The sequence below is a fragment of the Cajanus cajan genome, chromosome 7 (genome assembly GCF_000230855.2).
Source record: "Cajanus cajan strain Asha chromosome 7, NIPB_CcT2T_4, whole genome shotgun sequence".
Taxonomy (NCBI): domain Eukaryota; kingdom Viridiplantae; phylum Streptophyta; class Magnoliopsida; order Fabales; family Fabaceae; genus Cajanus; species Cajanus cajan.
Window position 1 is genome coordinate 42,058,823 of NC_138523.1, and position 25,670 is coordinate 42,084,492.

Here is a 25,670-nt window from a genome sequence, read left to right on the forward strand (position 1 = left end):
TTTTGCCGACAATCACGAGTTCTTTGAGTTATTTATACTCCCCCAGCCGGACTTTTGCCGATAATCACGAGTTTTATCAATCGAGTTATTTATACTCGCCCAGCCGGACTATTTCCGACAATCACGAGTTCTTCGAGTTATTTATACTCGCCCAGCCAGACTTTTGCCGACAATCACGAGTCCTTCGAGTTATTTATACTCGCCCAGCCGGACTATTGCCGACAATCACGAGTTCTTCGAGTTATTTATACTCGCCCAGCCGGACTTTTGCCGACAATCACGAGTTTTATCAATCGAGTTATTTATACTCGCCCAGCCGGACTATTGCCGAAAATCACGAGTTCTTCGAGTTATTTATACTTGCCCAGCCGGACTTTTGCCGACAATCACGAGTTCTTCGAGTTATTTATACTCGCCCAGCCGGACTTTTGCCGACAATCACGAGTTTTATCAATCGAGTTATTTATACTAGCCGAGCCGGACAATTGCCGACAATCACGAGTTCTTCGAGTTATTTATACTCGCCCAGCCGGACTTTTGCCGACAATCACGAGTTCTTCGAGTTATTTATACTCGCCCAGCCGGACTTTTGCCGATAATCACGAGTTTTATCAATCGAGTTATTTATACTCGCCCAGCCGGACTATTGCCGACAATCACGAGTTCTTCGAGTTATTTATACTCGCCCAGCCGGACTATTGCCGACAATCACGAGTTTTATCAATCGAGTTATTTGTACTCGCCAAGCCGGACTATTGCCGACAATCACGAGTTCTTCGAGTTATTTATACTCGCCCAGCCGGACTTTTGCCGACAATCACGAGTTTTATCAATCGAGTTATTTATACTCGCCCAGCCGGACTATTGCCGACAATCACGAGTTCTTCGAGTTATTTATACTCGCCCAGCCGGACTTTTGCCGACAATCACGAGTTTTATCAATCGAGTTATTTATACTCGCCTAGCCGGACTATTGCCGACAATCACGAGTTCCTCGAGTTATTTATACTCGCCCAGCCGGACTTTTGCCGACAATCACGAGTTTTATCAATCGAGTTATTTATACTCGCCCAACCGGACTGTTGCCGACAATCACGAGTTCTTCGAGTTATTTATACTCGCCCAGCCGGACTTTTGCCGACAATCACGAGTTCTTCGAGTTATTTATACTCCCCCAGCCGGACTTTTGCCGATAATCACGAGTTTTATCAATCGAGTTATTTATACTCGCCCAGCCGGACTATTTCCGACAATCACGAGTTCTTCGAGTTATTTATACTCGCCCAGCCAGACTTTTGCCGACAATCACGAGTCCTTCGAGTTATTTATACTCGCCCAGCCGGACTTTTGCCGACAATCACGAGTTTTATCAATCGAGTTATTTATACTCGCCCAACCGGACTATTGCCGACAATCACGAGTTCTTCGAGTTATTTATACTCGCCCAGCCGGACTTTTGCCGACAATCACGAGTTTTATCAATCGAGTTATTTATACTCGCCCAGCCGGACTATTGCCGACAATCACGAGTTTTATCAATCGAGTTATTTATACTCGCCCAGCCGGACTTTTGCCGACAATCACGAGTTTTATCAATCGAGTTATTTATACTCGCCCAACCGGACTATTGCCGACAATCACGAGTTCTTCGAGTTATTTATACTCGCCCAGCCGGACTTTTTCCGACAATCACGAGTTCTTCGAGTTATTTATACTCGCCCAGCCGGACTTTTGCCGACAATCACGAGTTTTATCAATCGAGTTATTTATACTCGCCCAGCCGGACTATTGCCGACAATCACGAGTTCTTCGAGTTATTTATACTCGCCCAGCCGGACTTTTGCCGACAATCACTAGTTCTTCGAGTTATTTATACTCGCCCAGCCGGACTTTTGCCGACAATGACGAGTTTTATCAATCGAGTTATTTATACTCGCCCAGCCGGACTATTGCCGAAAATCACGAGTTCTTCGAGTTATTTATACTCGCCCAGCCGGACTATTGCCGACAATCACGAGTTCTTCGAGTTATTTATACTTGCCCAGCCGGACTTTTGCCGACAATCACGAGTTTTATCAATCGAGTTATTTATACTCGCCCAGCCGGACTATTGCCGACAATCACGAGTTTGCCTACAAGTCAGAATCAATTTGAAAATAATGATTTTATTATTTGATGGTACCTCATTAAAAACCTTTTTAGCATAACACCCTCGCAGCAGACTCCCATGCTTCCTCCACGAATTGACATCTGAGCACGAAAGTCCATTAGATGTTGACTAGGATCCTGTTTCGCGTCAAACGGTTCCACCTGCTGATACGAAGCTGTTCTTTGACAAACCAGTCCTCAGATTGACAATCCGAACGGTTAGAATGAAGAACCTCACTTCCTGAACCTATAGTCCAAAAATCAGGCCGATCCAACGGTGAACGACTTCACACCGATTAAAACACAGTACCAACTCTGTTTTGTGCTGGAACACTTTCACCTACTGATATGGAGCTGTTTTTCGACAAACCAGTCCTCAGATTGACAATCCGAACGGTCATAATGAAGAACCTCACTTCCTGAACCTATAGCCCAAAAATCAGGCCGATCCAACGGTGAACGACTTCACACCGATTAAAACACAGTACCAGCTCTGTTTTGTGCTGGAACACTTTCACCCACTGATATGGAGCTTTTTTTCGACAAACCAGTCCTCATATTGACAATCCGAACGGTCAGAATGAAGAAACACATTTCTGGAACCTATAGTCCAAAAATCAGCTCGATCCAACGGTGCAAGACCTTACACCGACGAAAACACAGAGCCCACTCTGTTTTTGTGTGGGAAACTTCCTCTCCTTCTCTCTCTCTGGGTCGCGCTCCTCTTTCATGCCATTGATCATGGCCATCATCTCCTCCATGGTTGGTGGTTGCGAGTTGTTGTTGTTGCCGCCTCTCGCCATGATAAAGTGTAGGTTTTTTTTTTGTTTCTTGGGGCGTAGGAAGAGTTTCACCGTAACCCCACGGTGGGCGCCAAAATGTTCCGGCCACGGGGTGCACTAGGGTTTTTTCCTAGGTCAAGCCTCACAGCCAGAGCATTCAAAAGTGTAATCTCCTTTCTCAACTCTAGGGTTTTGGGTTTTATGGTACGTCGTTCATGGGCCTCTTCGGCCCCGAGAATAAAGGGATTTCCCTAACCGTTCTTATCTTGATGGCGCGAGGTTAAAGGGGATAAGTCTAGTCGGGTTCTTACCGACTGGGTCCGCGCAGAGGACCCAGTCGGGTTAATGCCGAGTAGTCTCCTTAGTCCTTTTAGGCGAGAGGAATCGAGTCCCCCAGGTCGAGTCGAGTCATGACCGACTAGGTCTATGCTGAGCCCTCGGTCGGGTTAGTGCCGAGTAGGCATGGTCGCCCCACTGCCGAATAGAGGTGCAGGTCGGATTTCGACCTGGAGGACACAGTTGGTATGCGAAAAGTTTTTACTTTCTTGGTAATCTAAAGTCACAAATCTTAATTTTCCATGTTTGAAAACTATTCTAAAAAAATAATTTTTAAAAATATAATTTTTTGAGAACCATTTTTATCTTACTTATACACAAAAATATCCCCATGGGGGTAAAAATTTAACTTTTTCAAGTTAGAGAAAAAGTTTATGTATATAAAAAATCACAATATCCTTTTTTAAAATAGAAAATTTTGCTCTCCTTGTATTTGTCTTTCTCTCTCACTCTTATTCTCCCTCTGTTGTTGTCTCTCCCCCTTTCTCTCCTTTTATTTCTCTTTCATACTTTCCCACTCTATCTCTCCCGCACTCACTCCCCTTGTCTTCCTCTATATCTCCCTCTCCCTCTCTCTCTCTTACTCTCTCCCCCTCCCTCTCTTAATCTTTCTCTCTCTCCCTTCCATGTCTCTATCTCTCTCTTGTATCTCATCATTTTGTCAATTTTAATAATATTACTAAAGTCTATTTTATTTTTACAATTTAATGGTATTTGTTAACTTTTTTTTAATCTTTTTATTGAAATGAAATGAAATAATATGTTTTTATCCTCCTTAATTATTGTATAGTATTTTTTATTTATTTCTTTTGTTAAATTTTGCATTTAAATAATATTAACTATAAATTTTCAAAATTTTAAAATAATTTAATTTCATATTTGTAATAAGATTTGAGTAAATAAATATATCTAATGAGTATATTTTAATAAAGTATATTTTTGTAAAAAATATTTACATACCGATGAATATATTATTGTAACCAAACATAAAAATCTTTAATACCCGGAAATCTTGTATGAATACTTCCAGAAATATTAATGAGTAAGTAAACATATTTTAGTTATTTTTAAGAATCATAATTTCTAGAATTTATAATTCCTAAAAATTATGATTCCTGGATGCGAAAAAAAACTCTCACCTACCAAATGTCCCCTAAGAGAAAAGGAGAATAGAGAGAAGAAATTCCATCATCATATAATTTTATCATCCAATGTTGGGGAGATTTGGACAGAGGGAGAGGAGTTTTAAAACATTCTTATTATAATGTAAAAATTATCCTTAATTGTGTTTTTAAATTAAAAATTATAAGGATATAAATATAAATTCATTTTTAAAATATTTCCATCCCCATTGTGAACTTAACAAAAAAAAATGGTTACCTTCTGTTTCTTACATTAAAATCTCTCCCCTTTCTTCTTTTTAATTAAACAAAATTTCTAATCTTCCACCTCTTTTCCATTCCCTATCCTTCCATTTAAATCTCTTTTCTCTCCTCTCCTTCTTTAAATGTAAGAGTTGTCTTATTTTGTGTTGTTAACATAGAGAATGTTAGTAATACATTCATTGTTGTCAATTGAAGTTTACTCAAAATTATAAAATCACGCAAATTTTGCTTAACTAATAAATATTTCATGTATAGTTGAGAAAATAAAATAAGTTTGATGAATAGATTTATTTTGAAAAAAATTCAATCTAATTTTTATTTTATTCATTAAAATTACAATAACGATATCAAATTCGAATATAAAATTTTGTATATATTATCATAACTTTCTTATCATTAGACTGATGCTAGTAGTTTAATCTAATTTAATTTTTAGTTTAACGGTAGAATTTTTTTTTATAATAATAATAAAATTGAAGTTTTTATGCATCTCCTCTGATCTCATAGTCAAGTTGATTACGATATATGAAGCAAAACAAACATCTTCGTGGGTGGGCCTTCTATTACCGAACCTAATGCTTTAGTCAATAGGACTTGGATCTCATATGCTTGGACCTAGCACTTCCCAACTCCAACCCTCTGTCAGGACTAATGACATTATTAACTCTCAAATTAATTTAACTTAAAAATGTTTCGACCAAGATTATACCAAATCTAATTAGATTGCCTAAATTGGCTTTAACTCTTGGGTTGTTGATGGCAATCCTAGTCCGACGTAATTCTATGAATATAAATAAATTTTAATTATTATTATAAAAACTATTTGTTAAAAATAGTATATTAGAAAATGTACAATATTTTTCTTGTTTCCATAAACTATACTTCAAATGACATTCTGTCCACTTGAAAAATATACTCTCAAAATGGCATAGTTTTGTGACCAAAGTTTTGAACGTGAAATTTAATAATTAAAACTAGTATTTTTAATATAAACGTAACTGTAATTCAAATATATATAGTCATGCGCAATGCGCATCATGCTTCCCGCCTTTTCCTTTTGTGTTTGTTTCCATTTCACATTGCATCAAACCGAATCAAATTCACATTCCTCAATTCCGCGCACCACAGCAAGAGTTGCACCGCAAGTGTTTTTTTTTTCTCCTTCGCGCAAATCCCTAATCGATGTTGCTCCTCCGCCATGGTTTTGATTCAGAATAATTAAACTTACACTGTAGCCTGCGATTGCTTTTAATTGTTGAGATCGTCTCTACGTGCCGATTCTCAATTCTTCAGTTCCTCTTTCTCAGGTAATCTATCGGCGACTTCCAATTTTGGAATTTCATTTTCATTTTTCTGTTCGCGTTGTTAGTCCCTTCGAAGTTCGAACGGTATGCATGCATGGTTTTTCTTTCTTGAGTTGAGAGGTTGTTATTTGCACTCTGGAGCTTATGGTTTCGTGGTGTTTCGCGTTATGCTGACTTGAACGGAAGCTTCGTGAGTAATGAGTTTCTACCTTAATTTCTGTGTAACTGAACCGGGTTTTATGTGGATTTGTTCTATTCGCTTCATAATAGTTGGTTTTTGTTGTTACTTTTTCAGGTTAGTTAATGAAGTCTCTGCTTGGCTGAGATTGCCACTGATAATGGATGTTGAAGCGCGCCAAAATTTTCGTGATGTAAGCGGTTGCAACCTTGTTTTGGATACTTTTCTGATCTGACTTAGTTTGGTTGTCAGTGTGCTGCTTCATTTATAATAATATGAAAATTTGGGTAGTTGATTCGTTAGTATAGGTTAGGTTTGTTGATGACTGTGAATTGCTGCTGTTAATTTGCGCTTGCCATTTGTTCTGATGCAAATACAACTTGAGCATTCTAGATAATTGCAGCAAAGTGTTAGTAGTACTACCTCTTCTGCTCTGCATAAGACTCTTTTAACTACTTCATGAGAGTCAAGAAATTTAATTAATTTACTTAGTGGTATTAAATTTATCATTAATTTGTATACTTTTTATTACAGAGATTCTGGTCTCTTAATATCTTTCAACTCAACTAATTAATGTATCTTCACTTAAGGATATTTTTTGTAAAAAAAGAAATTAATGCAGTAGACTATTAAGAAGTGATTTTATAAAAATGATGAAGACAAACTTCCTAAAATTTCTTATTAAGAGGACCTGCTAATAAGAAATAAATTGTCTATTATTTTGAAATGATCTTCTCTCAGATGTTACTGGCGACGACCTATTATAATTTTAGTTGCAGTGATTCTATTAGTGAGGAGCAAAAAGTTAAGATATTCATGGATTTGAACTTTGTATTCAGGAGCAAACAAGTGATTGTAAGAGTTTTGGCAGCAATATCCGTCCGTCTAGCCAGACGAGGAAAATTTCTATCGGAATTATGGCAGATTCAAAAGGTAGCACAAGAAGTGTAGCCGTAAAAGGGGACGGCGCTGTAGAGCCAAATACAGAAAGGGTAATCTCTGATGTGAGAAATTGCCCTGGAGAAAAAAGAGCAGTTGAAGGAGTGACACCTTCCTTTAATATAAATACGGAAAGGGTAATCTGTAATGTGGGAAATTGCCCTGGAGAGAAAAGAGCAGTTGAAGGAGTGACACCTTCCTTTAATATAAAGCAAACTGGAGTTCCACGAGAGGAGAAGTATTCTTGGACCTCAAAATCCTTTTACCAAAGAAAACCTACTTCTCAGACCATTCTTCAAGCCAACCAAGCCTCTAGTTTACTAGTCCCTCCTGGTGGCCGGGACGAGTCTAATGGAGTAGAGTGCGCCGCTGGGAAACAGTCGGTTCAGCCTTTTTCATATCAGACTTCAATTTTTCCTTCTAATAATTACAAAAAGTTTGATGCGGACGCTGCCAGATTGAAGGGAAGGAAGGACGGGACCATTGAAAAGGTCAAGGAATTTACATTTGCCACTGCACAACAAGTCTTCGAGTCTGATAAAACCGACCCAGAAGAAAAAATAAATAGAACAGGAAACAGAACTGAAAATTTGAGGATGAAGCTTTGCCAAATATTGGGGACCACTTCTTCCCCTAAGAGCAGGCATTCAGATTCTCACGCACGTAACATGGATGAGGAAAGTTTTCCGCTTGAGCAGCGTTTGAACCAGAAGGAAAATAAATCTGCCAAGACCATACAAAATTCGGATACTATAGAAACTGATTCAGAAAATCCTGATCATACTCTTAAGAGGCCAGTAACTCGTTCTTTGAGCAGAAAGAGAGCGTCTTCCAAAAAGAAACTGGGAAAAGGTAAATGTGGCCCATCTTCAAAAAGCACAGAGAAGCATGGAGAAAAAAGTATATTTTCTTTTGAAGAAAAATGGATTGAGAGGCAAGATGCTTTTCCAAATGATGGTTCCTTGAAGAAAAAGAGTCAGAGAAAGAATTACAAATCTAGACAACATAAGATCTGCGTAACTGAAAATGACATCACAGATAAACTTCATCAAGACACATCGAAGGCTGATCCACCTCTGCATGATGGGACAACATTTTCACTTGGGAAGATAACAAGGGGATTTATTGGTTGCTTACCTGAATATCAAACAAAATGCCCTCAGGCAGAAAAAATAAACCAAGAAAAAGAATTTTACCAGCCACCAATTGTAAATACAGATCAGTGTGGAGAGCAAGAGGTTTCAGAAAATGGAAACCAACTAGAATATAGAAGTAATTCAGTCATACAGAATGTTGCTGCTAAGTCACAAGATGATTTTCCAAGTCCTACATTTCAATTTAAGACACCTATTTTAAGTTTTTCTCCGAACTCGACACCAAAAACTGGCCAAAAGGCAAATGATGTTAATAGTCCAGCATCAACTGAAAGAACATTTTCTCTGGGAAGCATTCATAGTTTAAAAACTCTCCAGGGTTCAGAGCCAGACTTCAACGGGCTAGGAGAACAAATGCAACCTTCTGTATCCTTATCACACCAAAGGTTTCAAGTTGATACTTTTGAGTGTTTGGCCCTGAACCGGAAATGTTGTGTTTCTGTCTTTTGCCATTCCTTATTAGATTTCAGGACATGGAAGAGCTCAAAACTTTCATTCCCAGAAAAGACAAATCTTCCGAGTCAGAGAAAAAAGAGCAGGGTGTTTCATCTGATTCATCATTTGAAGAGCGAAACTTTCAAGGATACCATGAAGGTTTGTCATTCATTAAATGAGAATAAATACATTAGTCTCTTGTAGATTCTTAATTAAATTTGCAGGAGATGTATCTTAAAATTAGTTGTACTTCTTTTCAAAAGGCTAATTTTTTTTAGCATTAATCGTATCTTAAAACTAAGTCAAATTGGATTAAGCGCACATTAACAGCAGAAACTAAAATAATCCTAGTGTACTTAATAGTTATACTCATTTGAAGCCATCGGAATTAGTGAGCATGTGTCTTCATAGGAATGATTTGTCTCCCCTTTTCTTCTGTTTCCATGTATATTTTCTTCTAGATTCCGAATAATTCATTTTAGCAGTAAATGTGCTTTCATAGGAAGACTCCAAAGAAATGGAAGATTCCTACATGTCCTATTTTTCTCAAACTGTTCTGACAATCGGAAATGGTATGCTTCGTTCTTAATATAATGCAAATGCATGGTAATTGCTCGCTTGGTAGCAAACAACAACGTCCAAGTCTTTCCTAATAGGTAAGACAGCTATGCAGATCAAAGAATGCTATAAAAATTGCCCACTTGATAGAAAATTACACTCTTTTGGTATTTGCCTTAGGCCTTAACCGTATATAGTATGTACCTAGTCCTTCATAACCTTTGATCCGAGACTGAGATGTGTTCTATCATGACTGGTTACTGTTCCAGTTCCTTGTACAGTGTTAGAGTGACCTTCCGGTCCCCTGGTCTTGTTCTTATTTTGAAAGGATCATCTTCCAAACCAAAACAAAAATAAAAGAAAGAGAGGGGAGGGGGGGGGGGGGGGGGGTATCCACCGTACAGAGTGATTGCTCTTTGGTTCCTCCTGTAGATTGATAACGGTTGTGAGGAATGAAGCAAATGCTATTGAACTTGATACACCATGAATAATTAAAATTCATCAAATGTAATTGTTATTAGAATGTGACATTGCATGCCCTCTACAATCCCTATGTGTTACTTATTTAATGCATTCGTTGTTTTACTTCAATTGCAGAGTGTTGTCAGATATTCTGTGATTTTTCCTCCCTTGTATACCGTTGTGTCCTTTTGAAGCGGAGCCATTTTCTTAGTTATATCTAAATTCTGTAAGTGTAGGTTCAAGAGTAGGATATGCTTCCGGGAGGAAAAGTTTTGCTATTCATCCTATCAAAAGGCTGTGCAAACAGGAAGGCAGTAAATTTAATGATAGGAGTCCAGCTTCAATGTCATCAAAAGGCAAAAATTGAATTTGTACTTGATATTTATATCTAAATATGATATTAAGATATATGCAATCTTTATACTAAATTTACACAAATGATTAGGGACAGGAGACAGTGATTGGATTGATGAAGCTTCTGAGCAGAATCAAGATGGGTTTGCAAGGTGTTTTCTCTTTTTCCATGACGATTCGATTAATGAGTCCAGAACAATACAAATTACTACCCATGTTTACATAATCTTTTAATTGTACTATTCTTGTCAATTTGATAGGGCTGTTGAACTGTTAGCCTTGGAATTGGGAAAACTTCAGAGCAAAATTAAGTCGATGACAAATCAGAAATCCTCGGAAATTTTGAAGTCTGTTGCGGAAGAAATACATCTGCAGCTGCAGAATGTTCATTCCCAGATTCAGACAGACATGTAGGTTTATTAGACTGATGAATTCTTAAGCTTCCGATATCTTATGTTTGTATGTTTTTCTGAACAAATGTTACAGGGGAAAGCTTACAAATCTCAGTAAATCTAAGAGAAAAAGGCTGGAAACAAGATTTGAAGGTAGCAAAATTTCTAGCTCAATGTTTATTTTATATTTATTAGTGGGTTGTGACATTCTGTGATTCTATTTATTTTCCATTAAAAAAAATAAGAACTTTAGAGACAATTGTGTATCAACTACAGTGAGAGAAGATGAAGTCTTACAATGAGATGGAAAGAGAGATATGAGAAGAGAGAGAGAAAAAAAAAGACCATTGTTTGAATAATGAGAAGTTTCATTTGTAATAGAAATATTGTTCACAGTTACTTAAGTTAAAAGACTAAAACATGAAAATAAAAGTCTAGGTAGAAATAAATGAATTTGTTTTTTTTATTAAATTTTGAAGGACAAAATAGTATCATTAAAAATAGATGTATGTTTTGATTTAAGTATCGTAGTTATTGTATACGTTTTTCTCCCAGGAATGGATCTGAGATGTTCAAATTTTATGTCATGTGCGAGTTTTGCGTTAGTCTCTCTATTGATAGACATTAAATAAATGGAGTACTATAAAAAATAATGAAAAGTGATATAGACATAAATTTTGCATATAAGCTATCATGTACATGAGAGGATTCCGTTTCCCTTTCTCCTTTTCATATTTGCCTTTCAAATTCAACTTCCGAAACCTTCTAGAGTTCTTTCTAAGTAGAGAATTTAACAGCAAACTCCAGCAATAATGTTTGGGACTTCATGAATATTCTTTGAAACGTTTGAGAATCTCTTAATGGCTCAAAACAATCCTCCTAATTAGTAATTATCCAAGAGGAAACATTAAATGCTTTTTAACTTCTCTATATACTATTTATTACTATAGGTCCTTGTTAGAAAATGTGAAACTATATTTCATTCAACTGCAACAGTTTTTGTTTCAAATATACATAAGAAAAATAAACTCAAGAAAAACAGAACAATTATATAAATAAGGCGTTCTGCTACCACTTCATAATTACATAACCTAATGATACTCCAAAAGGTATGGATCACCATACAATCAAAACATTACATAACAACTAACTAAAACAGAATATAGAATTTCAAATTAAAAAAGAAGAAAAACAATGGTCTACATTAAAAACCTAGTTGCCTTAACACTAAACAGTCCTAGCTACTAACGAGTGTTCTAAGAATAGTGGTTGAGGAACCAATAAATAAATACTCTTATTAGAAATTAGAGATGCATTGATAATATTTTCCCAGTTTTTTGTTATTCCTTAACCAATGACAAAGCGTTCTCCACACATAAGGTACTTTTTTCATTTTCATTTAATACTTCTATTTTAAAATTAATTAGGAGCATGATAGGCTGATTATTTTCTTTTTTTGAGGATTTAGCATTGTTCGTTCTTTCCCTCGTTTTGGTTGAGTTGACGTTCTATTTGGTTTTATGTAATATTTTAGGATAAAAAAAAAATAGATGCAAAATTTATCTTGTTCATATTCTTCAAACTTCAGTTCATACTAATTTGATAATCAATAGTTAGGATACAAAATGTGATTGTATCGAGACTACTTCAAAGAATTCATACCCGTCTCGCCATAAGTACTTTAAATTTCAATAATACTTGATATTCTTATCTTAGTACTGTAACAACAGTCACTACAAGTCCAGAAGAAAGTTTGATTTGAAAACAGATATTTATTCGTAAGAATATACGTTGGCAACAGTTATGAAAATCCTAAAATTACTTGTCACAAGGTTATAAAAAAAGGGAGAGACAAAAGGAATGGTATGATTGCACTAGATCTTGCATTTAGTATTTCTACAAATTACTATATATGTACATCACCTCTGAATCTTATATTCAACATTTTCATTATATTTTCTTGTTATATGATTATGTTAGTGCTTGACTTTGTCCGGAGATGTTTTCTTCCCTCTTTCGTAACTTTTCTAACCTTCTCTTATTCTAACAAAAACGTAGACCAACAGAAACAGCTAAGGTTAATATACAGTAAGTTCAAGGAAGAGGTTAGTCAGCATCTACAGGATTGCAGAAGCACTGTTGAAGATCTTGAAGCAGATCAAACAGAGATCAAGAGAGCCATGGAAAAGCAAAGTATGAAAACACTGTTTTATTTTTTGGTACAATAATATTTTTTTGGTACAACAGTATTTGTGTTTAAAATAACTTGTAATTAAAATTTGATTGTATTTTTCTAAAACGCAATTTTCCCAACAAATTAATATAATCCAAATATGCAAAAGACATCTTTTGGATATTGATACTCCCCTTGTTTTAAAGTACAATATATCCATAAATATCAACTCGGGGGTAGTGTTCAATTTAGTTTTATTTGAAAAAAGAGTAACTAAATGGTGTTCGTGACTATTAGAGATGGAGTCATATCAATGGAGTAGTGCAATTCTATCATATTTTCTCCCCCTTTTTGAGCAAATAAAGTTATAACCTTTCTAATCGCTAGAGCCATCATACAGTTTGCACATATTTATGTCATTTTCTGCATTATTTCTGTTAATTATTTTGTTTTAAAATATCAATTACGCAGTTTGGTAATATAAGCGTTGCATTTTTATTTTTATTTTTAATGAGAAGGGTCTCATGTAATATGCAACAAAAATCATGGACAACTAAGAAAAGAAAAGAGCTCAGTTGAGCTCTCTAGGGCCTAACATCTTGCTAAGAAAAGAAAAATCACCATTTGTATGATTGATTAGTATCATGTAGGTTTTGGCCTCATTATGAATATATCTTGTATTATAGGATTAGCACATAAGAAGCTTCTGTCGCAAGTTGAAGAAGCAGTGCAGATCCAACTTGATGACGCTCAAAGGAAAATCACAGTCACCCAGGAGGCAAGTATTTGTTACTCTAGGTTTTCACTGCTTTCTCGTGATGTTATATGAATGAGTAGTGGCTAGACATCAATCGCTTGATTCTCGAATTACTAGTTTACTGATACACTGCACCATACATTCCGTTAAATTATACTTGAATCACGAGTAATGATATTCGTCTGCCTAAAAATGGGGCGGACTGGGGTGAAAAGAGAAAAAGTAGAGAAAGAAATTGATAAATAATTAAATATGATATGTGATGTGACAAAAAAGAAGAGAAGGATAGGATGAGAATGACGTGAAAATGGGATGGAAGAGAAAATAGGTGGATGATAAGAATTTCCCCTTGAATCATTGTCCACAAGACTACAGTCACTGCAGCCTGCGAAATGCAGGATAGCCAACCATTTGGATTATGCTTGTCAGGCAGAGAAACTGTCCTGCCAAATGACCATGCAGCCAACATCTTACCCCTTCATTGATCATATAATGAATGGTTTGGATTTTAGTTGTATAAAAAAAATGATGGAGAGGCAGGAGAGGATCCAAACAAGAAAATAAAATTCCAGCGTTAAGTTTTATTGGCACCAAGATCTTTTGATCCTTGCATTGTTCATTGAATTTAGGGTGTTTGTGTGATATCTTGCTGGTTCAGCTTCCTTTTTCCTATCGATTGTATTTTCTTTACAGCATGGTTAACCATCCTAGTAATCGGAGATAAAGATTATTTTGTATCTTGTCGGACTGATTTTATCCTCTTAATTGGTTGCAGAAGGCGAGGGCGAAACTTCTACAATTGAAGCAGGTTGTCGCTATGTGCTTGAAAGAGGGAATACTGAGTTGATATGTATTCTGCTGATTCCCTGCAAGTTAGATTTTGCTAGATTGTCGCTATGTGCTTGATTGGAATCGTTAAAAGATTTCTATGTACGTAATAATATTATGCCCCTCCCTCTTCTTAAGTACATAGAATAGAATAGAATGGATAATGTGGCCGAGTTCAAGTAACATCACTTAAATTTTCTTTTATAAACTCGAATACCACCGGGTCTATTGTGCATGATTTGTGGGATAAAAAAGACCCTAAAGCGTCATTGAGATTTTTTTTTCCTTAATCATTTTTTTATTTTCCAACCTCAAAATTGGCGGGTCCAACACTCTGGTTTTGAAACTGATAAATATATTTCAAATGTATGCCTTTGAGTTTTATGGTATGCTTGGTTAGGAAAGACAGGAAAAAAATAATAGAAAGTGAGATAATTCTTAAGGTGTTTTTTTTTTTTTTTTTTTTTTTCATGTTTCTAACAGGGCCATACTTGATTGAGTGCAAGAGGGAAAGAGTAACTATGGAAGGATTAAACAAAATTTGGATTCTTTTTCGATGGAATGATTCAATAAATGGGAGAAAAAAGACACATTTGTGGTCCTAATTGAAAGATACTTATGTCCGAATTGAAAAGATAAAAGATACAAGAAAGTTAATTAAAATACCTTTATTTATATTATAACTTGTTTTACAGACATGTTAGTTTGAGTGGATCTAATATCTTGTTAAACAAGAATGGAACGATAAATCTTATAAATACTCAGTACCAATTTTATTTGAGGTATTTATATCATATTATAAACAATTTTTATTTTATTTTATTTTCTCAATTATTTAATAATCTTGTATAAATTCATGATCTCTAAAAAAAGATTATTTATTATTTTTGATAAAAAAAATTTTTATACTAATATCATGATTAAAAAAAATTAACAATCTAAATAGATGATCTCTTTCTATTTTCTTTTTAATTTTTGCATTCTTTTTCAAATCAAACATTTTCACCGAGTATATGGGTCAATTAGTATAGTGTTATTTCAACTTAACTAATATATTTAATTCAAGTTGTATGTAATTGCATTAAATACATAAAGTGAGAATGCTTATATTCTTAATAAATAATATTTATATTTGGTTTGTATAGAACTGATTACTACAAAGAGATACTTATGGGCTCATTAAAAAAAGATTAAACATATTATATTTTCACCCTATATATTAAAAAAAACAATTTTTTTATATTAACTTGGGAATAAATTTTTACTAATTAATAATTAAAATATATGTTTTATATATGATAAGTTTGTTTTTTAAATTATACTTTAAAAGTAATAATTAATTGGCTTAATTAAACTTTTTAGTATTTCAATTTCTAATTGTGCAAATTAAGTTTTTCATGTATTTTTTTTCATGCTATAAGTATTTCTAATCTTAAAGACTAATCTTGTTCTCGTTACTGTGCTAGTCCGAAGGATCCTTCATGTGTCTAATTGAATGATTTTGCATTCTTTGTCAATCTTTCATTAAATATATAACAAATTTTGTGGCTCATATTAAATGATGACATATCAATGACATGACAACTAATGTGTTGCTCGATACATATATTGATGCAGTTTAAATACATTTAATTGATCTTTTATGAATGAAAATTGTGAAAGATCAAAAGTACAATTAAATCATGTTAGCATAATTTTATCTCTATTGACGTGCCATCATCCAATGTCATATGTAAGCAAAATCTATTAAACATTTAATGAAAGATTAATGGATGATTAAAATTAAACAATTATGCCACTTAAATAACCTAATTTCCGCAACCAAAATATAAAGGATTAAAATTGTATAATTGAGAGATGTGTAAAATTGTAATTAAGCCTTATTAATTAAAACTAAACTCTTAAACAATAATCTGTTCCAATCATGCATGCACCTAGCTTGGCTGATTAGTTAGAAACAAAAGAAATGAAAGTAAAGCAGAAGTGATGAGAAAGAAACTTGGAAGCTGAGTTTGAAGTGTGCAAGGAAACTAAAAATGGAAAAGAAAAAGAAAAGTAGCGTGTTTGTATGGTTGAAATAATATGGGAAGAGGGGGTTGAGACTGTGACATGTCCTTAATCGTGGGCACAGCGCAGGAAGGAAAGTGATTAGAATGAGAATGTCAACATCGATGGATGAAGTTGACAAGTATACCATATCGGGTCAGTGTGGTGTTGCAGTTCCAGTTCTAGTTAATTAATGCGTTAAGGCCAGCTGGTTCACCTCTCTTCTACAAATTCAAAGGTCATAAACACCAAAAGTACAGACAACAAGAGTTGCGGACACGTGAATCCCTTGTGAACACCACGTGAAAGCCGGGATCACTCCACTCTCATGCATATATATCCTACGCATGCAACACTCTCTTAACTCTTTTGTCTACCTCATCCAACCTCTCACACTCAAGTTTCAAGTTTCAAGTTTCAACACCCATGACCAAAAATATCCACAACTCATATACACCACCATCTTTACATCTTATCCATATATGATATATTTCTACACATATATGTGACATGTTTGCTATTTTTTATTATTCTTCTCATTAACATAAGAAATTGAGTTAAATGTCTTCAAAATATAACATTTTACATTTTATAAAAAATTACTTCCACGTCTAAATTATAATAATTATTTTGAATAGAAATATTATTAGAAATTATTTTAAATGAAAAGGTTTTAGGAGTTTCTTTTTCATCAAAACTTTTTTTTTTAATTTATTCTTTTCATCTTTATTTTTAAGTTAAATTCAACATTTTGTTAAACTATGGTTAGCCCTTCTTAAGTTTGAACTTTGATAATTGTTATAATTCCTATAGATTAAAAAAAAACTCTAGAATACAAGATAAAAAGAGAGATAAAGAAATAAATTTTAATAAGATATATAATAAAATAAATATAAATAATTAATTACAAATATTAATTAAGTGTGATATTCATTTATGATTACTAATCATCATATGAGGTATATGAGTTATAATATTTAGGCACTCAAAATTTACGAACATTTAAGTAATACTTAATATTTCTCTTTATAATTCTATTTTTATTAGGGGTCGTTATATGGGTTAATTTGATTAATTTAAGGTTTGATTTACTACATTTTTAACAAGTCAAATAAATTTGATTTACGAAATAAATGACCTTTTTTTTAACACCCATATCCGTTCCTAGGCAATCTTGTGGGCTCAATAATTTTTTTTTTTATAAAAACTTCCTTCCCTTTTTTTATGCTAAGAATATATAGGATATATATATATATATATATATATATATATATATATATATAAATTATATAAAAATATGAACATCAAATAATCTAAAATAAAAAATTTATAAAAGTCTTAACATACAATGATTTACACATTTAAACTAAAATATTAAAATATTAACATATGAAATTTGTACATTTAATCTGAAATATATTATGTTTAAAAAAAAATCTATAAATATTAAAGTAGAAAAATTGTAATATACTATAAAATATACTAAATTCAATACATATTACTTATATTTATTTATTAACAAAATACTAAAATCAATCATTATTTAAAATCTCTCATAAAATTACAAGAAAAAAAAACCCCTTTTTTTAAACGGACTGACCCGTGGGATTTGCATATAAAACCTACAAAATTTGCGAATTTCAAAGATTGGACTTAATTTTTTTATAATTATGTGAATTTTTTAAAAGATATACCTATTAATTGTGTAAGTTGTGGGTTCACAGGTCGGCCCACGGGCTTGAAACCACATATCCATCCCTAATTTTTAATACATCATTATTAATCAAATTAATTATTTATTTTTCTCGTTATTTCTGTGAAAGGTGTCTACACCAAGGCTGTCTAAGAATCTTTTTCTATAAGGTTTTGGGTTATAGAGGCCTCAAGCTTCTTGTTTGGCTTGCTCTTAATCCATGGAATGATATATATTTCCCTATTAATTTTCAGTTTCAACTCCCCTTACTACCCAACAATTTGACACTGGCCCACCTCACTCCCTTGACGAACATATCATCTATTGGTACCTAACACCCATAATATATGTGACAGATGGGATTGCTAGAAGTTTGTGGACACCATGCAACAGTAGCTCAATGTACGACCTGAACAGTAGTGACAAGGACCACTGGACTTATTATTAATTAATTTCAGAACTCATCTTATCACATAATATTTTGCTTTTCACTGCTTCCATCCTTTCTCCATTTCAATTCTACTACCACTTGACACACTTGTATTAAGATTTAACAATCTCAAATCCGGAGCAGAATTCACTATATGTTCTAGTGCTATAGCACTTGTTAGCTTTAATTGTGACATTAATCCTCACAAGTGAAACCGGTTAGTGTTGGTTTTTCTGAATTTCTTTTGGAAGATAATATAATAATTTTTTAATGGCTGATGAGAGATGCCTGATTCCACCAGACAAGGAATGTCTAGAAGCTCCTCCTATCTAGATTCCATGTAAGTTATATATTGCTGATTATTACAAATTGGATTCTCTTTTTATATTCAAGCACGTTTCTGTCTTTTTTCTCTTTTCCTTGTTTTTGGTTTGTACTTAAAAGTGAGTGATTTTTATATAATCCAGTTATGGCAAAGGTTCCCCTGAGCTGGTATTGGAAAATGGCCAACTTCACATGCAGCAAGGAGGTTCATCATCAAGTGTCACACGCGTGACTCCCTCGTGCGATGAAGGTTCCTTCAATGCAATAAGTGAAAGGTTAAGCTCACTATACTCTCTCATGGACTTCCAACTTCAAAGAGACTCACAGAAACAAGACGTGGGAAAGGTCAATTCCCCCACCAACGTTTTAAGACCTTCATTGTTTCTTAAATCCACTTTCAAGGGAAACAGCAACACATTGGTTACAAACAATTCAGGTTTACAACGAGTAGAAGAAGAGATTGAAGCTATTAAGTTTGCAAAGGCTTCTAGCAGCAAAGATCTTGATCATTGCTCTGTGATTGACTCATATAAAGGGCCACAGGGTGTCATAGGACTTGAGAGGCAAAACCCTTTAACTTCTGATGCATCAAATCATGTTCCAAGAAGTGAGGAAACACCTCCTGATGAGCAATCCGAGGCTGTTGCTCATAATAGTGCAATTGGTGTTCACAGATCTCATGGTCAGTATCATCATAACCAAACCTCAAGGAACCATGATGACATCGATGACTCGACGTATTTAAGTGATGTAAGTGGAACCGTGTATACTCTACTTTTACCTTCTTTGTAAGCATGATTATCACTTCTCAGGAACCTGGATTAATTAATTACTTGGTGCAGAATGATGAAGAACCAGAAGATGTACTGAAGGAAAAGCCTGCTCGGGAAGGCACCGGAGTCAAGAGAAGTAGGAATGCACAAGTTCATAATTTATGTGAAAGGGTGAGCGAAATGATAAGAAAGAGTTAAAAGAGATTTTTATTTTGTATTTCAATCATGCTATTGGTGTGGGATATCCATTACTTTTGTTAATAACTAATTTTTATTAAAAAAACCTCAGTAGTCATTTTTAGTATGATTTTCCATCTCAATTATGTTTTCTTTATCACAAGATTTACACTCGAGACCTTGGAAGTCGAGTCCAATACCATTCGATAATCTTTGGTAGATAAAACTTACAAAAGAGAATGAGCGTGAAGATTAATTAGTAACATCTCCTTGTTGTGGTTGTTTGCAGAATCGAAGAGATAAGATCAACAAGAGGATGCGTATATTGAAGTAGCTCATACCCAATTGCAATAAAGTTTGGATATATATAACCTTTTCCCTCTTTGATTATTGTTCCCTCTACATAACTCTTCAATTTTATACTTATGTCTTGTATGTGTTTTACTTAGACGGACAAAGCTTCAATGCTTGATGATGCCATCGAATATCTAAAGACCCTAAAGCTTCAGTTACAGGTAACTTCAAGTCTTTTACCTGCATCGAATTTCCTTCGGGCTCTAGATGCAAGCGTATAAGAGTTTTTGACCGATTCTTTGTCAAAAATAAAGAGTTTTTTTAAATAAATAAAAAATAGAGAAACTGTCAAAAACTTTTAAAGTTTGTATTTAAATATGCTCTTGGTATTAAGCAGTGGTAATGTGGTATGGATGTCTTATATATAAGCTTAGTGTTATGATGCAGATTATGTCAATGGGTGCTGGATTTTGTATGCCTTTTATGATGTTGCCTAATGCCACTCATCATCACATGATGAACACACCCCATTTGCATCAGTTAATGGGAGTTGGAATGGGGTTGAGGCCAGGCACAGCCATCCCTTGCAACCTACCTCAGTTCCCTATTCCACCTTTTCCTGATAACACAGTTCGCATGTTTGGTTTCCCTAACCAAGTGCCACACATGCCAGTTTCTCATGCACCTTTCATTCCAATGGTTGTAAATCCTTCCACACAACCCCCTCTTGCAACTACCATAGCTACCAACCCTGCTTCTTCCCAGTTAACTACTCCAATGCCATCACTCCCCAAGAACTTGTGTCTTAGTGGACAAGCTGAACATGCAACAAAGCAAGCACAGAATCAGGTTTCCCTTAATCACTAGCCTAGCCACCAATTTGTATCTTTCAAGGAAAATAACAATTATGTTCTTAGTTATCATCCAATATCATTTTGTAAGAACTATTCAAATTTAAGTGTCTTGTTAGGTGATGAAAGCTTCTGATAACTACAAAACATTTAAAACTACTGCAAGTGTTTCATTCACTAACGTACACCTCATGCGATGCGAATGATAAATGTGACAGGACATTACTTTATAAAGTAGTATGATTTATGAATGAACGTTGAAGTTGAAACAGCATTCTATATTTTAACGATACATGAGAAAAACTAGCAATTTTTAATTTAGTTTTTTTGGTGAAATTTACTAAAATTTTAAAATTCCGTAGATCTTTCTTCATATTTAACGAGTCTTCATTTCTATTTTTTTTTAAAAAAAAAAACCAATAACAATATCCTATAGGACAAAAACTGTCTTGTTTTATTAGCACGCCGGAAAAAACTCATGTAGGACAAACAGTTTTTAAATAGATATTGTCGTTTCCATGATGTCGTGTTTTATGGATCATGCTGTATGCTCCTTATGCTTTTCATGACTTATTCAATTTATATTTTTTTATATAACTAGGAAGTATAACACCTTGTCACTTTATTTTTAAAGATAAAGCGATATATTTAATTGTGACTCCATATTTAAAACATAGATCCAACATTGGTTTTTAATTAAGGAACCCAACCACTTATACTAACAAATGTAGGTTTACTTGGTTTATATGATCATGCACTGTTTGGCAGGTAACAATTGATTTTTTTTTTTTTTCTTTCCAAACGTTGAGTTTGATGGATCGTATCGGTTAGTTATTGGAGCAGGCCTTGCCCGTTTGATGCTAATTAGGATCTGACCACGTTACTAAATTAAGTACATATTACGTTGGGTCTTTATAACAGTAACTTGCATTGAAAATGTACCTAAGGGCTAAGACCAAGTTGGGCTTATTGGGATAAAAAGAATAGATGACACTACGGGGAAAAGAGAAATTCAAGAAAAACAACCTCTTGTAACGAACTTTTGTGAAACTCGAAGTGGTTTCTCTCTCACTCTCTCCATTCTTTTCTCCAAACATTTTTGCAAAACTAATATAATAGATTGTTGGAGACCTAATAACATATTTAACGGACAAATAAGAGAGAAAAATATAGATATGATAAATGATATAATGCGATAAGAAGAAAGAGATAAAAATAAATGACGAATATTAATTAAGTGTTTGAAAAAGTGGATTATCCAAAAAATTATTTTTATATTAAGCATTGTCAGGATTATGTTATGGTTTATATTTGTTTGAGAATGATATATTTATCAAAAAGAGAGTTATATTATATCTCGTTATTTTTATCAGTTACTTACACATAATTCTCCATTATAATAAGATATTGTTCATTTTGAACTTAACAATTTATAATTTTGTTATTAGTCATCACTCCAAAGGAATTTAATCAATAGAGAATGTGTTGTTTTATACTTTCTCATCATGTCTCCTCTTGTTCTTATGATGTCAAGCCTTATTTGTATCCTAACAAACATGAGATACATATTTAAAAATACAGTTAATGCACTACTTAGTTATCCAATTTGATCTTAAGAATGTGAGTTTGAATATAATTCAACCTTAAAAAATTGATTTATAAAATGAGAATCACCTTTCACTTATATATACTATTTTAGTCATATCACTTCATGTGAGATTTCTAATACACTCATCATGTTAAAGAATAAACATCTAGAATGTAAAGTTTACATAACTAAACATCTATGAGGGGTACAACAAGTAATCCAATACACTTAACAATAAACCCCAAACCCTAAACTATAATAAGTTTTAATAACATCTTAGAATATAGGTTTGAACTTAATTGAATTTTACAAGAATTTGGGATTTAGGAAGCATATAAGTTGTGTTACCTCATTTATATACTCTAAATTTTATATTATATCACTAGTTGATGTAAGATTTTCAACATTCCAACCCTGGTTCATTGCTAAATGGAATTGTGATGAGAAAGTACCAAGGTTGGGGTACCATTTCATCATATTGGTTGTTTAAGAACTTCAACTTAAATCACCGAAGATTCTATCACTTAATGCTATAAATATTCAATGACAATATTCGAGGATTTCATATTTTCATTTTACCTTAAGTTGATCATTAACGTTGGTTAACATATAGTTTTCACTTTTCATCACTAACAATAAATTTTTCAGAGTCTCTTCAATCTTTGCAAATGCCGGATGAAAGCTGCTCGTAGCATGGAAAACGTAAATGCAATGGCCTACCTGAATCCAGCTACTCCCTGGCTTTTTCTCCAACCCTTTATCTTTTATCATACTTCTCACCTTTGACATGTCTTCCCATCGTTTCCCAGAGGCATATAAATTTGATAAAAGAACAAAGTGGCCAGGATCATCAGCATTTAATTGGAAAATACGCTCTGTAAGAAGCTCAGCCAGTTCCACTTTGTTGTGAAGTCGACAAGCACCTAGTAAACTCCCCAAGACATTGGCATCTGGTGTCATAGGCATCTTTGTGATGAACTTGTATGCACCATCAAGATCTCCTGTTCTAGCAATAAGATCCACCATGCACGAGTAGTGCTCCGTATCTGGCTCAATTCCATAATCATTAATCATTGAATTATATAACAGCCAACCTCTGTCAAGAAGACCTGCATGACTACATGCGGATAACAGTGAAATAAAAGTGAGTTTGTTTGGTCTAATTCCTGCTTCCTTCATTTGCTCATAAAATGCCAAACCCTTTTCACCTAGGCCATGAGCTCCACAGGCAGAGATCATAGTGTTATATGTTATGACATTCCTTTCCATCATCTGGTTAAAGACCTTCACTCCGAGTTCTAGAAATCCGCATTTGCTGTACATATCGATCAGAGAGTTTCCCACAGAAACATTTAATCCTAGACCACTCTTGGTCACGTAACCATGGATTTCCTTTCCCTGTCTAAGAGCTCCCAATTGGGTGCATATAGGAAGTACACTTACTAAAGTAATGGAATTTGGCCTATGTTCAGCTTCCCAAATTCTTCTAAAGGTAAAAAATGCCGACTCAAAATCACCAACTAAATTATACCCTACTATCATTGAATTCCATACCATAATATCCTTATCTGACATGCACCCAAATACTGACTCTGCTTCCTTTATTGACTCACAATTAGCATACATATCAATCAATGCACTTCCTACAACAACATCAGATACTAGTCCTTCTTTAAGAACAAAATTGTGCATTTCCTTCCCTGGTTTCAACAACTTGAGTTTTCCCAAAGCAGGAAGAACACTTGTAGCAACAACCGCATTTGTTGTTAAACCCACATTTACCATTTCAACATAGAGTTTATAACTCTCTTGGTAAAGGCGGTTTTGTGAGTAGCCAGCAATCAGGGTGCTCCACGAAACTACATCCCTATAAAGCATGTGACTAAACACCCGATGGGCCTCAAGTGGATCACCACATTTACAATACATGTCTATGACAGTGTTGGACACGTATAAATCACTATCAAAGCCACTCCTCACAGCACAGCCTTGCAATGCCATCCCCAATTTCACAGCCTCCAATCTGCCACATACCGATAGGACAGATGCTACAACCACCGAATCAGGCTTAAGCCCTTCTTCTGATCTCATCTTTCTGAACAGCGAAAGAGCTTCAAGCAACTCACCATTCCACATGGTTCCACATATCATGGAAGTCCAAGAAGCCAAGTCTCTATCCGGCATTTCTTCGAACACGCTACGTGCATCCTCCAAGCTGCCACACTTAACAAACATGTCAATCACAGCACAGTGAACGTAAACATTAGGCTTTATTTTCCGGTGCAGTTCATTGTACAAGATGGTAGCGTGAACCCATCTTCCTAATTGAAGTGCATGCATGCAAGAACACGCCTTTAGGACAAGGGGGTATGTGTAATTGTCAGGGGTGACCCCATGTTGGATCATGGTGTGGTAGAAGTGAATGGCTTTGGTGAAGTGGGAAACACCAACTAAACCTCGGAGTATGGCGTTCCAAGCAATGTTGGGCTTGTGGGGCAGTGCACGGAAGGTGAGAAACGCGTGTCGGAGGGAACCGAAGTTGACATAGGCATTGAGAAGGTGTGAAGCAAAGGATGGTGTGTGAGGAGAAGTGGGTTGGAAGAAACCAAGGACAAGAAGAAGAGCGTGCAATCTCCTGGCTTCATGAAGATTAAGGTGATGGAACAAGGATGTGGTGAGGTGAATGGGAATGGGAAGTGAGTGTTGTTGTTGACGTGTGAGTCTGATAAGTATAGCATTCGCATTCACTTTGGAACGAAACAGCATGCTAAAGTGACAAGAGTGTGAAACTACCTATATTACTCCAGTATAACCCAGAAGCCTTATAATGCTTTGTCCTATGTTTTGTTTCTGGTAACACGCTTATTTCTTTCCTTTGTTTCCCCTTTGGTTACATAATAATAATCACTGAGATTAAGATGATTTCTAAGGTTAATTACACCCAAAGAGTGTAAACACTTCAAATGTTTTTTTCTATCTCTTTTCTCCTATCATATTATATACCTATTAGAAAAAAGAAGAAAAAAAAATTGACACCCAAAGAGTGTAAACACCGTGGATGAAAATACATGATATTTGTAAATATTGAGTGTCGAAACTAAATATATAATAGACCTACCTATTGTATTTATTATTTTTTCCTCTTTTATTTCATTTTGTTATCTCTATTTATTTCTTGTCACGCCATTTATTATATCTATTATTTTTTCTCTTTACGTATATTATTTTATATTTATCTCACATTCTCACTCTTATATCCACCTCCAAATAGGGTGGATGTACTTATGTAAAATCTAGTCATGCCTGAAC

At 34.5% G+C, this 25,670-nt stretch overlaps 3 protein-coding genes across 6 annotated transcripts; 2 read left to right on the forward strand and 1 right to left on the reverse strand.

Moving 5' to 3' along the window:
* The first annotated feature begins 5,344 nt into the window (after nucleotides 1-5,344).
* ASY3 (asynaptic protein) lies at nucleotides 5,345-14,460 on the forward strand. The gene is made up of 11 exons (XM_020369868.3): nucleotides 5,345-5,958; nucleotides 6,251-6,326; nucleotides 6,973-8,592; nucleotides 8,697-8,820; nucleotides 9,918-10,037; nucleotides 10,127-10,187; nucleotides 10,296-10,445; nucleotides 10,522-10,580; nucleotides 12,486-12,620; nucleotides 13,287-13,378; nucleotides 14,133-14,460. Exons 2-11 carry the CDS (start codon nucleotides 6,294-6,296, stop codon nucleotides 14,202-14,204), a joined length of 2,466 nt encoding a protein of 821 aa, XP_020225457.1. The 5' UTR covers nucleotides 5,345-5,958; nucleotides 6,251-6,293; the 3' UTR covers nucleotides 14,205-14,460.
* Nucleotides 14,461-18,395: 3,935 nt separating this feature from the next.
* On the forward strand, nucleotides 18,396-20,494 carry LOC109809145 (uncharacterized). 4 transcript variants are annotated; one of them, XM_020372380.3, is made up of 7 exons: nucleotides 18,397-18,571; nucleotides 18,656-18,694; nucleotides 18,822-19,428; nucleotides 19,521-19,622; nucleotides 19,918-19,983; nucleotides 20,078-20,143; nucleotides 20,370-20,444. In XM_020372380.3, exons 2-5 carry the CDS (start codon nucleotides 18,663-18,665, stop codon nucleotides 19,960-19,962), a joined length of 786 nt encoding a protein of 261 aa, XP_020227969.2. In that variant the 5' UTR covers nucleotides 18,397-18,571; nucleotides 18,656-18,662; the 3' UTR covers nucleotides 19,963-19,983; nucleotides 20,078-20,143; nucleotides 20,370-20,444. The 4 variants fall into 4 exon arrangements, with proteins under 4 accessions (XP_082915799.1, XP_020227969.2, XP_082915798.1 ...); XM_083059672.1 differs by having other exon boundaries at nucleotides 18,397-18,694; nucleotides 20,357-20,494; XM_020372379.3 differs by having other exon boundaries at nucleotides 18,397-18,694.
* A 2,437-nt stretch (nucleotides 20,495-22,931) lies between these two features.
* On the reverse strand, nucleotides 22,932-25,127 carry LOC109807348 (putative pentatricopeptide repeat-containing protein At3g01580). Its single transcript, XM_020369867.2, has one exon. It carries the CDS (start codon nucleotides 25,125-25,127, stop codon nucleotides 22,932-22,934), a length of 2,196 nt encoding a protein of 731 aa, XP_020225456.2.
* Nucleotides 25,128-25,670: the final 543 nt, after the last annotated feature.